This window comes from Nyctibius grandis, chromosome Z (assembly GCF_013368605.1).
Source record: "Nyctibius grandis isolate bNycGra1 chromosome Z, bNycGra1.pri, whole genome shotgun sequence".
Lineage (NCBI taxonomy): Eukaryota > Metazoa > Chordata > Aves > Nyctibiiformes > Nyctibiidae > Nyctibius > Nyctibius grandis.
The window spans coordinates 8,853,102-8,867,829 of record NC_090695.1 but is presented as its reverse complement, the minus strand read 5'-3'; the positions used below and the strand labels follow the sequence as shown (position 1 = coordinate 8,867,829).

At 55.8% G+C, this 14,728-nt stretch overlaps 1 protein-coding gene across 3 annotated transcripts; it reads left to right on the top strand.

Moving 5' to 3' along the window:
• Positions 1-34: 34 nt before the first annotated feature.
• On the top strand, positions 35-13,873 carry PIGO (phosphatidylinositol glycan anchor biosynthesis class O). 3 transcript variants are annotated; one of them, XM_068423463.1, is made up of 11 exons: positions 35-57; positions 1,007-1,500; positions 3,803-3,946; positions 5,072-5,195; positions 6,173-6,332; positions 6,814-6,987; positions 8,995-10,567; positions 11,157-11,288; positions 11,598-11,800; positions 12,614-12,684; positions 13,283-13,873. In XM_068423463.1, exons 2-11 carry the CDS (start codon positions 1,008-1,010, stop codon positions 13,401-13,403), a joined length of 3,195 nt encoding a protein of 1,064 aa, XP_068279564.1. In that variant the 5' UTR covers positions 35-57; position 1,007; the 3' UTR covers positions 13,404-13,873. The 3 variants fall into 3 exon arrangements, with proteins under 3 accessions (XP_068279564.1, XP_068279563.1, XP_068279565.1); XM_068423462.1 differs by having other exon boundaries at positions 11,085-11,288; XM_068423464.1 differs by lacking the exons at positions 12,614-12,684; positions 13,283-13,873 and having other exon boundaries at positions 11,085-11,288; positions 11,594-11,717.
• Positions 13,874-14,728: the final 855 nt, after the last annotated feature.

The window sequence follows — 14,728 nt, the reverse complement described above, 5'->3', positions numbered from 1 at the left end:
GCCGCGCGCGGCGCTTCCGGGGGGGGCGGGGGAGGCGGCGGGTCACGGCGGCCACAGGTAGGGCCGGGGGGGCGAGAGGGGCGGGGGGGGCTGGGGGGCGTCTGGGGGTGTGGGGGCGAGGGGCTGTGAGGGGGGAGCTGGCGGGGGCAGGCGGTGTGGGGGGAGCTGGAGGGCGCACAGGCGGCTCGGGTGGGAGGTGGCGGCCCGGGAGAGAGGGCTCGGGGTGCTGCGTGGGGCTGGAGGTGCCAGAGAGCGGCGGGGGTGCCAGGGAGGGGCTGGGAATGACAGAGAGGTGTTGGGGGTGCCAGGGAGGGGCTGGAGTGACAGGGAGGGTCTGGGGGTGCCAGGGAGGGGCTGGGGATGCCAGGGAGGGGCTGGAGTGACAGGGAGGGTCTGGGGGTGCCAGGGAGGGTCTGGGGATGCCAGGGAGGGGCTGGAGTGAGAGGGAGGGTCTGGGGGTGCCAGGGAGGGGCTGGGGATGCCAGGGAGGGGCTGGAGTGACAGGGAGGGTCTGGGGGTGCCAGGGAGGGGTGGGGGTGCCAAGGAGGGGTTGGGGATGACAGAGAGGTGCTGGGGGTGCCAGGGAGGGGTTGGGAATGACAGAGAGGTGTTGGGGGTGCCAGGGAGGGTCTGGGGGTGCCAGGGAGGGGTGGGGGTGCCAGGGAGGGGCTGGGGGTGCCAGGGAGGGGTGGGGGTGCCAGGGAGGGGCTGGGGTGACAGAGAGGGGCTGGGGGTGCCAGAGAGGGGCTGGGGTGCCGGGGAAGTTGGAGGGGGATGGGGGCACAGTGTGGTGGGGGTACAAGGAGGTGCTGTGTACAGGACGGCTACCAGGGCACGGGCTGGGACTGGGTCAAGTCAAGTCAAGGTGGTTGGGGAGTATCGGGGGAACAGCGGGTGTGAGGGTTGTTGGGGCGCAGGGCAGCAGCCAGGGATGGGTGCTGGTGGGGGGTGGTACCTGGCCCAAGTATAACCACAAGGGTCTGAGCCCTCCTGTCCTACTCTGTAGGATGCAGCGGTGGCCGGTGCTGCTCTTCCTGGCCTGGGTCTGCCTTCTCTTTTTTGCTGGTATCGGGCTCTTCATGAGCGGCTTCCTGCTCACCCGGATTGAGCTCGCCAGCAGCAGCTCCTGCTCAGACCCGCTCGTGCCTCCACCCTGGGAGAGGCAGAGCCTCCCACCGGGCTCCTGTTGGGCACCCCAGCGCTTTTCCAAGGCTGTGCTTGTCATCATCGATGCCCTCCGTTTCGAGTTTGCCCACTTTAACCCGGCCGAGGCCAACCCACTGCCCTACGAGAACAAGCTGAGTTTCCTGCACCACCTCGCCACCTCCCAGCCCCGCCATGCCCGCCTCTACCGCTTCCGAGCCGATCCCCCCACTGCCACCATGCAGCGCATCAAGGGCCTCACCACCGGCTCGCTGCCCACTTTCATCGATGTGGGCAGCAACTTTGCCACCTACGCGATCCAGGAGGACAACCTGCTGGCACAGCTGGGGCAGAACGGTAGGTGGGTGAGGGCAGTGTCCTCATGGGACAGGGTACATGCAAACCACTGGTTGGGACTCACAGGGGACATTTACTCCTCTCTTCTGTGGAAGGGAACTGCTTACAACACCTCGGCCCTGTCAGCTAATTGTTTTGCCCTACTCAGATGACAGTTGTCACAAGGTCATCTCCAAGATGGCAGTACAAAGCCAAGGGCAGTCGGTCATGTCGTGTTTGCGTTCAGGTGAGACGCATGACGAGGGTGGAGCTGGTGCCAGGTGTGCTGTGGGGGTGTCACTTGGGCAGCAAGCCTGCCTGGCCAGCTGCCTGTGGCTGTTAGGAAGAGACCTCATCACATTTTCTGTGTAGTTTGTTGCTGCTGGGATGTGCTTAGTGCAGCTGTAAAGGCCTTGTTAGGGTGGGATGATGGAGTAGAGAGAAGGGGACAGGACGCAGTCTTGCATTAGCCAGAGAGATTTCCTTCCAGGGCTCAGAGTGACACAAATACCAGCGCCTGGGATGAGGCAATTTGACTGGGTTGTCCGCTCCCCTGTAAGCAAGCAAGGTGGGCAAACGCACTAAAATCATCTGAGGTGAAAAACACTGGTAGACCCTGAGCCAGAGCAGCAGCCTTGGAGGAAATGATTCACACTCCCAGGCTGGAGAAGCCCTGCGGGAGCATGGGGCTGGCTGGCGGCAGGCAGGGCAAGCAGTGAGAGCAGTGTCACAAGTGGTGCTCCCCAGGGCTCAGTGTTGGGGCCTGTTCTCTTTAATATCTTTATCAACAGTGTGGATGAGGGGATTGAGTGCACCCTCAGTAAGTTCATAGAGGACCTCAGGTTGGGCGTGAGTGTTGATCCGCTTGAAGGTAGGAAGGCTGTGCAGAGGGATTTGGACAGGCCGGATCGATGGGCCAAGGCCAAGTGTCGGGTCCTGCTCTTGGGGCACAACAACCCCATGCACCGCTACAGGCTTGGGGAAGAGTGGCTGGAAGGGTGCCTCGTGGAAAAGGACCTGCAGATGTTGATCGGTGGCCGGCTGAGTATGAGCCAGCAGTGTGTCCAGGTGGCCAAGAAGGCCAACAGCATCCTGGCTTGTATCAGAAACAGTGTGGCCAGCAGGACCAGGGGAGTGATGGTCCCCCAGTACTCGGCACTGGTGAGGCCGCACCTCAAATACTGTGTGCAGTTTTGGGCCCCTGACTACAAGAAAGACATTGAGGTGCTGGAGAGAGTCCAGAGAAGGGCAACAAAGCTGGTGAAGGGTCTGGAGCACAAGTCTTGTGAGGAGCAGCTGAGGGAACTGGGGGTGTTTAGTCTGGAGAAAAGGAGGTTGAAGGGAGACCTTATTGCTCTCTACAGCTACCTGAAAGGAGGTTGTAGCACGGTGGGGGTCAGTCTCTTCTCCCAGGTAACAAGCGATAGGACGAGAGGAAACGGCCTCAAGTTGTGCCAGGGGAGGTTTAGATTGGATATCAGGGAAAATTTCTTCACTGAAAGGGTTGTCGAGCATTGGAACAGGCTGCCCAGGGAAGTGGTGGAGTCACCATCCCTGGAGATATTTAACAAATGTGTAGAAGTGGTGCTTAGGGACATGTTTAGTGGTGGAGTTGGCAGTGCTGGGTTAACGGTTGGACTTGATGATCTTAAAGGTCCTTTCCAACTGATTCTGTAAATACCTATGCAGTTATCTGTGATGACCTGGACAATTTGTATTGACCTGTTTTAATTCTAAAGGAAAAAGCGTCTCCTTTTACAAATCTTACCTCGCTTACACATTCAGTGGGAAGCGTCAGTGCTTTTGCTTTCTCTTTTCCACGCGTGAAAACCCACCACCCTTGTGTTCGAAGCTGGAGCACAGGACTCACGGCTTCTGCTCAACCCCTGCCAGCAGCCATCCACTGCCTTGTGTTTCACAGTGGGGTTGCGGGCTTTGGGCGAGGGTTTGTCTGCTTTGTGCACCTTCCAAAGCGCTGTGGTCGTACAGGTGGGCACCTGCCTGCTTCCTGGCCTGTTCAACACATGGGTCTTTCTGCTGGAGTGACGTGTCAGAGGTCAACAATGAGTTATGAGGTTGTACAGGTGGATTTGCTGTGGGGGGCACTTGTAGGCTTAAAAACAGGGCTGGTTGCTCCCTGTATTCAAACTCATTTACAGCCAGATGGTTGTTTCAATTTTAGGTTGCTTTTGAGTGTGGGTTGGAGAGGAGCCAGTGCTCCAGAGCCTGACCTGGATCTGCCCAGGCTTTTTGCACTAGTGTGGGTAATGGCGTGACTTGGGTGGGCTCCCTGCTCTCATTAATTCCTTTCTTGCTGTCTCAGGAAGGAGAGTGGTCTTCATGGGTGATGACACTTGGGAAGGACTCTTCCCAAAGAAGTTCTTCCGCTCGTACTTCTTCCCTTCTTTTAACGTGAAGGATCTTCACACTGTGGACGATGGGATCCTGCAGCATCTCTATCCAACTGGTGAGCAGCTCTTCCCCCAGGGCCTGGATAGCCCTTTATGTTATGTGGGGGTCCTACTGCAAGTTTGGGGTAGGACTGAAGAGTTTTTTCTGTTACAGAGTGGCACTGGGCAGTCACACACTGCTGCTCGGGGATTACCATGCTCTAGCTGGATTTCCACAGATAAGCCAGCTTTTGGGGTCTGTAAACTGTTTCTGTAAAAAAAAGAGTGTAACTTGATGGGATGAGGTTAAACTTCCACATCTGTCCTAGAAATACACTGCCAGGATGGAGCAGAAGGAGCAGCTTAACTTTGACATGCAGCTGCCCAGGGGGGTGCACAGTGCTCTAGGAAATACCCACAAGTGCAGCCAGGAGGCTGGGGCACTGCACTGCTCACAGCAGAGTATTGGTGGCTCCCGGTCTTGGGGAGAAGGTGAAGTGTGAGATGGGTTTGTGAATTTTAGGTGATTTCAGACTCCTCCCTGAAGTCCTAGGACCAAGTGGAATGCTCTTTGCTTTATCTGTGTGTGAATCTAAGTGAATCAAGGGTGCGGTGGCCTTTTGCGGGGAAGCCTTGTGGGAGAGCTGCGGTTCATCATTTAAGTCCAAATATATTGATTTTCATGTGTCGAGACCCTGAAGCAGAGGGGAGAGGCCAGGGTAACTGTCTAACTAGGGACAGCGTCAGTGTGCCATGCCCACGCCCTGGGTGGGATGCAGAGGGGCACATTGATGAACCTGACCTGAAATATCTCCAGAGAAGGACTGGAGTTCTGGGTTCTTTTCCTGACCATCCCTGTGCTTTAGGTCCATTTATGGCAATTTGAGTTAAGGCTGTTTCAAGGTGACTTGGGTGACATGGGCCACTCCTCTCCTGAGGGCTGCTGAACAAAACCCATCAATACTGGGTCGCTTGCCGGGCATTGAGCTCCCTGCAGCATTGCACCCAGGCACCTGCAGGCCAGGAGTGTGCCTCTGTTAAAACCTGCTTCGATCTGCTTAAGAGCTGGGAGTGATGATGGCAGGAGGGGAAGAAATGGCAGTTTCCAGAGGCAACCAGAAAGCTCTGGCAGGAGGATCCATGCATAGAGCCTGTGCCTGAATCCCAGTCTGGTGTGTGGTAAGGCTGCTCTTGTTCCGCAGTGGACAGCGGTGAGTGGGACGTGCTGATTGCTCACTTCCTTGGCGTGGACCACTGTGGGCACAAACACGGACCTGACCATCCCGAAATGGCTAAGAAGCTCACCCAGATGAATGAGATGCTCAGGTGATTAGTGCGGCGGTGGGGGGTTGCCAGCTGACCTTTTCCTTCAGCCGGGCTGGTGGGGTCTTCCCAAGGCATTTACAGATGCAGAGGGCAACAGGGAACGCTTACTGTGCCTGTTAACATGGAGAACGGCTTTGGCCAGCCCCAGCTGAAACCCCAGCTATGGGGCAGTCTCAGTTGTGTAGGCACATGTCCACGAGAGGTTTGGTTTCAGAGGTAAGGCTGTCTTCAGGTCGTGGAGCCTTGGTTCTGAACCAGGTGATTGGAGTACAGCTGAGCCTCACTCTCCCCGTCTTTAAAATGGAGATTGTTACACTGAGGTTTGTCTCATGTTTGAGAAGCACTTGGAGAACCCTGGCTAGGGAATGCTGCCTTTGTGTCAGAGGGCAGAATGGGATCCAGAAATCCTGATCACGCAGCCGTGCCTCAGCCCAAAACGCCGCGGCTTTTCACTCTTAGGACTGCTTTTAATTTTTGCTGATGGAAGGAGTGGATAACTTGCCCTGCTGCATCTGAGAGTGCAGTATATATTGGGTCATACTTACTGCATCCTTCAGGGACAAATCCCCTCTTTTTTTCTTAAAAGCAGGAGATTGCTCACCCAGCATGATGCAATATACAAGACCCAAATAGAAGCAGCCTAAAATTTGTTCCTATTGGGAACCTTTCTTCTGAATTGCATTTTGTCGAGATCCCTGAAGGCACTGAGGAACCAGCCACTGTTCACTGGGGACCTAAGCAAGATCAGTCCACTCTGTCTCAGGGCTCTGAGTGTTCGGTTCGGTTTTAAAGCGTCCGTTGCCCTGGTCCCTGGCTCAGTTGTTACAGCTCTGCGTCAGCACTGGAGTTTTGCTCAGATCCTTTTGTGGGCTTCAACTCTATAGCACAGGCAGGCTTGGTGGGGACATGTCCTCTCCCACCTGGACTACCTGGGACCCTGCCTAGGTAGGGGTTGACCTTCCTTATCTTGCTGACAGGTCCTTGGTGGATCACCTGGGGAATGACACCCTTCTTCTGGTGGCTGGGGACCACGGCATGACACAGACCGGAGACCATGGCGGTGACAGTGAGAAGGAAGTGAATGCAGCACTGTTTGTGTACAGCAAAACACCCCTCTTCAGCACTGGCCTTCCAGAGGTGAGAAAAAGTTGATCCTTAGCTGCCACTGCCTGAGGTGGCATCTGGGGCAAAAACTGCGTCGTGGTGTTACAGAGAGTAATGGTTTGATTGGCATTGTTTAGATTGAGAGGGGTGGGGAGTCTGTCACCTTTCCCAAGAGAAGAATGGAAAGGCTGACACAGGGTGCAGGTAACTCAAGTGTTTGGGACCCATGTTCGGGCTCTTCCAGCTGTGAGGGGTGTCTGAGAGTGGCCAGGGGAGCTGTTAGATAGCCAGGGCCAGACCCGAGGACCTGCAGCTCCCAGCAGGCATCCTCCCCTCCGCAGGGTGCTCAGGGAGAGCTGAGCTGTGCATCTGCCTTCCCCTGTGTTTTTGCCCCTCCTGGCTTCCCCAGATTCCACTCTGAACAGGGATGTCTTCCCCACCGTCCTCTAGCTCACATGAAAAGCTGTGTTGCTGTGTTCTTTACGAATTTCCAATTCCTCCCCTGTCTCTCCAGGAGCCTGAGACTGTTCCCCAGGTGAACCTGGTGCCCACTGTGGCCCTGCTGCTGGGTGTGCCCATCCCCTACAGTAACATCGGGGAGGTGATAGCTGAGCTGTTCTCCGGGGACGGCGATGCTGTGTCTGCAGCCTTGCAGCAGCTCTCGGTCTATCACATCAATGCCAAGCAGGTATGGCCTATGGTAGGCCTTCCCATTGAACTAGAGAGGAGAAAGAATGGCTTATTAAGCGCATACCTCTTCTGTTCTGTGGAGGTGGGGAGGTGACATGGTGTTACCTTCATGGGGAACTTACTTTGAAGAGTTACCTCCTTGCAGTGTTTGCTCCAGTAAAAGGTGGCACCATTTTCCCAAAAGAGAAATGAGAGATAGCTGTTTGGTGCTTGGTGGTGAATGTTGTGGTGTGGAGAACACTGTCCTGGAAGGTGGCATTCGCTTCAGGATGAGGGTTGGTCCCAGATGGTCAGAGGTGGATTTGGTTATTGGGGAGGCTGGTGGGGAGGTTGGTTCCTCAAGGCTGAAGATGACTAGGGGCAAGTTTTGTTAATGGAGATTCAAGAGTACAAGTGGGTGTTTTGATGCTGCTTCAATTTTGGAGGAGAAACAGTGTTAGCTAAAAAGCTGTTCTAGATCAGTGACAGAAGGAAAGCAGTGATGAAGGACTAAGTCAAAGAAACACCGTGTAACAGGTGACAGTAAAATGGGATAGAGAAGGAACAGTTTACACCAAGCACAATGAAATACAGAACCCCAACAGCAGAGTGACAAAATTTGAATGGAAGTGACTATAGCAGGCGTAAAAGAAGGCCAGTCAATGGAGCAGGCCATGTGCCAGGGCGAGCCAGAGCCCTCGTGGAGAACGTGAGGGCCATCTGTTGTGGCTCTTGGCATGCTACAGAACCAGATTTGCTGCACGTTTGACAAGGCATGTGTCTTCGCTAAGTGCCGGCCCACCTTTGAGGGACCCCTGGATTGCTAGGAGCACAAGAATAGCTCCTCCAGCCCCCAGCCAGGTCCCTGCTGTACCCCTGGGGTTCTCAAGGAAGAAGCCGAACCAGACCAGGTCCTGTTTTGGGCTCAGTTGCCTGGAAGCAATCCATGATGTGCCAGTTGGACACCATTGGTGCGAGTCAGTGAGGAGCTGGAGAGGATGTGATTGCTGATGGGAAGGCAGAAGCGTTCAGCCTCTTTGCTGTGTATTTATAGAGCAGCAGAGTGCTTAGTCATTTAAAGGTGATAGTGTACGTTACTGTCCATTAGTCACTGAGGGTATCGGTCATCATCTGTTAGGAATTAGCGTTACCCAGTCCTGCCTGTTTAAATATTTGCACTTGTTTGTCTGGGGGGGTTTCTGGCTCGATCGCCTTGGTTTTGAAGAAGCTTTTGCATACCAGGGAGGTCGTGCAGGCCTCGGAGAGAGCTGGTGCCCATGTTTGCCGTTCGTGGGCAGGGGTGGGCTGATCCTGCCTGCGCTCTGGGGCGACTGGAGGGCATGTGAAGGTATCGGTGTGTTTCAGGGCTTAAGCAAGTCTACGCTGCGGAGCAGCTGGGTGTTTGTACTGGTGGTCTGCCCTGGTAATGCCCTGGTAAGACTTTTTTTATGACTTTGGGATCATAGCTGCTTCTGTTCTCTTGAAGTAGGAAGCAGAATGAGCTCTCCTTAGCCTATGGTACAGTGGGTTAATGTGCCTGTATTAAAGAAGAGGAAGCAGTTTGATTTGATCCACTGTAAGCTCTTTAATTCGATGTCTGTCCTCAGACAGACAATGTAAAAGTCAGCATTGGGTGCAGATTAATAGCTAGCAATAACTCCCAGCTTCTGGAGGACATTTGCCTTATAGTTACCAAAGTCTCTGTATTAAAGGCCTTAGTGATGCACAGTGTTACCAGAGGTGCACCTGCAGGTGAAGAACTGAGAGCTGTCAGTGTGGCTGTCGAGATGGATATGTCACTTGAGAGGGGTGTCACTTTGGCAAAAGGATTGTGTTTCCTGCTGCTCACATTCTGGATTTGGGTGACCAGCCCTGGGTGATGCAGCTGGGGATGGGTCTGTCCTGGCAGGGGCTGGCAGGTTGGGGCCGTTGCCATTCTGGAGGGGCTGAGTGAGGAAGATGGCAGTGAATCCCGTTTCCAGTGGTCCCAGTGCCACTGTCTGACCCTGTGTCCCCTCTCCCGTAGGTGGACCGCTTCCTGCACTCCTACTCGCTGGTGGCTCAGGACCTGCCAGCAGACCAGCTCCAGCGCCTGCGGGAGCTCTTCTCCAGCACCGTGGAGGAGCACACTCGGCTCTTGGCCCAGGTGCAAGGGGCGACGCTAGTGCCTGCAGAGCTGGAGTCCAGGCTGGGAAGCCTCATCGGTCGCTTCCAGCTCTACCTGCGGGAGGCACGGGCTGTGTGCACCCAGTCCTGGGCCCGCTTCCATCCCCTGCGTATGGTGGGGGGCTGCACCCTTATCGCCACTTCCTGCTTGCTCTGCTACGTGGCCTCAGAGCTGGCCGCAGCATCGGACTCTTTCTATCGCAGCTGCCTCCTGTACCCACTGCTCTGGAGCCTGGTGGTGGCTGTTCTGCTTGGGCTGGCCCGTGCGTTCACCCAGGAGGGGCTGGATATCCTCCTGGTGTCATCATGGGCAGCCGCTGCTTCTCAGATGGGTTTTTTCTGGTACTGGTGGGGCCGGCATCCCAAGCGAACCCATTTGGTGGGCGGTCAGCCACCCTTGGCCAGCGTTGGCCTGAGGCAGAGGCTGCGAGCGTGTCTGGGGCTGGCCTTCCCCATGGGCATTCTCCTCTTCCGCTGCGGAGCTATGTTCTCTGATAGCTTTGTGGTGGCCGAGGCCCGGGTGGCCCCATTCCTGCTGGCCTCACTGGTGATGTTGCTAGTAGGGAAGCTCCACTGGGACGGTCACCTGACTGTGCCAGAAGGCCCCAAGCAGCAGCTCCTTGGCTTTTCTTCTTACCGGAGAGAGATCTGGTACCTGCTGTGCCTCATGGCCACACTCCTCGTCTGCGTGCGCCTCTCTGGTTTCTTCCACCAGTGCCGCGAAGAAATCCCTCAGTGCCAGCCCTCTCTTTTCCTCTCCCCACTTGCCAGCCTGAGAAACACAAGGGCCAAGAACCTTTTCTACCTCCTGTGTGTGGCCTTGCTGGCCGGGCTGGTCTATGCAGTGCGGAGCTGGCTGCGACACTATGGCAACCTGAACAGCTCAGACCCCCTCGTGCTCTTTGTGCGCTGGGGTTTCCCACTGGTGGCCCTCTGCATTGCATGCTACTGGGCCGTTGCCTCCAGTGCTGACGACTCTCTCGGCAAGCTGCAGGAGCTGGTGCAGGTGGCAGTTGTTGTCTTTCCGTGGGCTGTCTATGGACTGGCGTCCGTGGGGCTGCTGCTCCTGCTGTGCAATCCCATGACGGTGTTCGCAAAGGACACGCGGGAGTCGGCAGGATCCATCGTCACTCCCTACCTGGGGGTTCCAAGCTCTGAAGTCGACTTCCTCCACGTCATCCCTCAGATCTACAAGAGGATGCAGGAGTCTCAGAAGAGCCGCCTGGAGCAGGGCAGCTGCAGGGCCACCGTCGCAGCGTACGGGCTGGGCAGCGTGTACTCAGCAGCCCTGGTCATAGCACTTACGCTGCTGGGCTTCCTCTTGATGCTTCTGCATAGTGAGCGGCTGAGTCTCGCCTTCCTGCTCCTCTTCCTGGAGGCCTTTGTGCTGCTGCACATCCATGCGCGTGCCAGAGGCCTTGCCGGAGATGCTGGTGAGTCAGGGCTCAGTAGAGCATCCTCTGTATATGCAAACTGGGCCCTACCTGCAGCGACTTCATCTTATTGCCGGTGGGGGAGGCAGGGTCCAGTCTCTGGTCTTGGGGAACGGTGGTGCACTGATCCTCAGGGGATCCTCCTAGCTTTTTTAAAGCTGCTTAAATCCTCTTAATAGAGAGATGCGTGCAGCAGGGATGTGATGTGGGAGGAGGAGGAGTCCCTTGTGTCAGGGAAGGAGGCTCTGCACCCATCCCTTCTCCCCAGGGTGTGATCAGCCACTGAACTCCTCTGCTGCTGACAGAGTCCAGTAGCAGGGCAGGCAGCAGAGGGAATGCCTGGCCCCTCGCTGTGCCCTCTGGTGGGAGCCTGACTGGTTTCTGTCTGTCAGAAGAGAGCGTGGAAAGGGAACCTGGAAGAAAACCCAGTAGGCAGCTTTTGACTGTGAATCTGTCTTGTTCCTCGATGCTGATATCTCTCCCTCTCTCTCTCTCACACACACACAAAATCTCTCAGAGTCTTTTTCAGTGCCCTGGTACGCAGTCATCTCCTGGCTCCTTGCTGCTTCCCAGTTCTTCTATTCCACAGGCCACCAGCCCATCTTCCCAGCCATCCACTGGAACGCAGCCTTCGTGGGCTTCCACCTTGACCACAGCACGAACCTCCTGCCTGCTGTCCTGGTGGGCGCCAACACCTTTGCCTCTCATATCCTCTTTGCAGGTAAATCAGTTTCTTCCTGGGCTCTTGAGCCTGAGCAGACGTGGCTCACTGCTTTGCCTTGTCTGGAGACCTGCAGGCTGAGCATGAGGCGATGAAGGCTCCAGCACCAGCTGAACAGCAGCATCCTCGCTGTCCCCTTCTGGGGCCGCAGAGCTGCCCATGGCCTGAAGCCTCCATGCAGTTGTGCCTGACCAGCAAACTGGAGCTGGAGTATATGCATCCTGCACATCCAGGGCATGATGGCGGAGCTTAGACTGCTCCTCACCTCCTGGGCTCCAGTAACTTCATGTGCCTTTGTCCTTGAGGTAGTCGGCTGCCCTCTGCTCCTGCTTTGGCCCTTTGTGTGTGAGATGCCCAGCTCGCAGAAGAGGAAGCCCAAGAAGGAGCCCCGGGAGGAGCTGCAGGAGGTGGAGGAGCACATGATGGAGATGAGGCTCCGCGAGTCGCCAGAGAAGTTCTCCGCTGCTCTGCTGCAGCTGGGGCTGAAGTACCTCTTTGTCCTTGGGACACAGGTATGGGCAGAGGTGGGATGGCCATGGGTCCAAGAGGAAACTGGTGTGCTGTGAGAGCCGTGGGGCACTCTGATGAGAGAAGGAGGTTAGCCAGAGCATAGACAGGCCCAGGGGTGATGTGTCTGGTTGCAGGTGGACGAGCAGCTGCACAGGTCCTCTTCTCGGCCATGCCATTTGCTCTGTGCTTTGGGAAGGGCTCCAGCACAGAAACCGCAGTACGGATTAGACTGCATTTCATACCCATCTGCCCAGAGTGGCAACGTCTGTTCAGAAACTATGGGGTTGTAATCCTGCTCCCCCTCTTCCCGACCATGCCTGTCTGTTTTGCACCAGCTCTGGTTTTCATCTGATCCTGTGCTGATGTAGGGAGCTAAACATCAGAAATCTAATCCTGTGAAAGAAGCAAATTGCTTTCTGATCCCTTCAATGATCATTTGAAGGGAATGATCCCTTCAAATCATTCTCCTGTGTGGTCAGACCACAGACAGTGCAAAGGAGGGGGCAGGCCCTGCAGCAGGAGAGCAGGAGTGCCCCTCTCGGGGAAATACTAAATCAGGTTAGCCGCAGTTTGAGCCCTCCTCTGTGCTGTCCCAGCCTGGCCCCAGGAGGGCCTGCGTGTGCCCCGAAGCTGTTTGAGTTTCCTGACTTGAGGACGTGAGGGAAGGGAATCCTCTTTGGGATGCTTATTTCTGGTGTGCACTGTACCAGCCTCTCAGATGTGTGCAGCTTAGTACAACCCTCAGATGTGAATCTAGTGCCCAGGAGGTCTCTCCAGAGTCACTTGTAACTTGTTTTTCCTGATCTCCCCCACAGCTTCTGGCCTGTGTTTGTGCGGCTATGATCCTCAGGAGGCACCTCATGGTCTGGAAGGTCTTTGCCCCAAAGTAAGTCCCAGGAGATGCTCTGATGCTGAGTTAGGGCTCATATCCCTGACATTTTGTCTAGAGTTCATCAACAGTAATGGTGGAAAAGACCGTCTGATCGATCTTGTATGACTTCTTACCTGGTAGAGGCTGTAGGAATGTCCTTAACTAATTTCCGCTTCAAGTTCAGAAGCTGGACTGGAGCTAGAGCGTAGAAATTTCTCCTTATCTTGATTTCCAAGGGCACACAGAGCCCACCTGGAAGCTAAGAATATTCAGGGCAGGGAGCCAAAGGTAGAGGTACCAGACCAGAAGTGGTAAACCCAGAAATGATAAACTAGCAAACCTTTGGGCTAGTAGGAGTGTGGGGTGGCCTTGGCTTCTGGGGGATTCAAAATCCCACCTGGTTGTTGTCCTGATTGGCCTCTAAACCAGAGGCTTGCTTGGCTTCCAGGTTGCAGGCAGCAACTGCTGGGTAGTGAATGTAATTCAGGTTTTAGGATCTGGGATGCTACCAGCCTCTCGGTGTCAGGAAAATTGGTCTGCTGGGAGTGAGGGCAGCAGCCTGTCTCTGCAGGCATGCTGGCTGTGATCCTTACTGCGTCTATTGTGCCTGCAGGTTCCTCTTTGAGTCGCTGGGCTTTGTGGTGAGCAGCATCTGCCTTCTCCTGGGGATCTCCCTGGTGATGCGTGTGGACTGTGCTGTGAGCACCTGGTTCAGCCAGCTTCAGCTCAGGTAGCGTCGAAGATGTGGGGAACCCGATCTGCTTGTCAGCTGAGGCTGTGGTTGTCTCCCTGGCCCCCTGATGGCGGGAGGGTTACACGAGCCACCAGCAACGAGTGCCTGCTGACAGCAGTCAGGGATTTCCCCAGGTCCCTGCCTCAGCGCTGCACAAAAGGACCAGAGCCAACTGTTCCCCGCTCATCGTGATGGTGTTTCTCAGCAGTGGAGGTCAGAGCTCTCGCTGGGCGTCTGTTGGCAGTGGGAGGAGCCTGCTGCAGGAGCCCAAGAAACAGGAGTCCTGAAGTGCTCCTCTGGAGAAACACCAACCAGGGGTCTTGCTGCTACTTTCCTGTCCCCACTGTGCAACTGGTCGGCTTCAGTGGCTGGCAAGGTGTCACCTTACCTGTGCAGAGACAGTGACTCATGGGAAGGGGCCTGCTGAGGAGGGGAGGGCAGGGAGAGAGGAGAGGAAAGGTCCTGCAGCCACCACTTGTCTTTGCGTGCTCAGTTTTCATGCTGGAATGAAAGTGTGTATGGTTGCGTGTACAGATGGTTCCTGGGGTCTCGGTGGCAGCTGCTGCTCTGTAAAGTCAGTCAGTTGCTCCGTAGTGAGGCCCCTCTTGCCCTACACTCCCATGTTCCTGGTCTTCCTCAGCCCTGCGAAGGGCAGCGGGGAGCACTCTGGGCTGCCTCATACAGCCTGACGCAGGCTTAGCTTGTTGCAGGGGTGGGCACAGGGAGATCTGTGTCCATGACCAAGCAACTTTCCACTCAGGGTCTCAGCTTGTCAGTGGTCAGTGTTCCCTTGGGCTGGGCTGTAGCAGCCGAGGCTCCCTATCTCTTTCTGAGTGCGTGCTGCCAGGTGCCAGCTGTTGATTGTGAATGGTTGGGCTGCAGCAGGTTGAGGTGCAGCAGGATGTAGTGACAGAGCATCATCTCATCCCCGTATTGGATCTGGTCAGGAGGAAAGGGGAGTCGAGTAGCTGTCCCAACTGCAGGAGTGGCCTTGGTGTGAGCTCTGGTGCCTGGGAAGAGCTGCTTGAAAGCCCTGAGCAGGCGACAACTCTTCTGGGAGGTGGCTTAACTCACTGGTGTCTGTGTATGTGCTGGGGGTTGTGTCACCTTGAAGGGTCCCTGGGCACTGCAGCCGATGGTGTCTGTGATCCCACATTTGGTGATTATTCCCCTCTTGACCTTGGTGTTCTGTGTGGGACTTTATGCTGCAAGTGAGCTGCCCCAAACCCGCCCTTGACTGCTTGCAGTCAGGAGACATCATATTTATTTCTTTATGGGCAGAGGTAGAGAACAGTGACTGTGGTGCCTGGCTGCATCTCAGCTGCA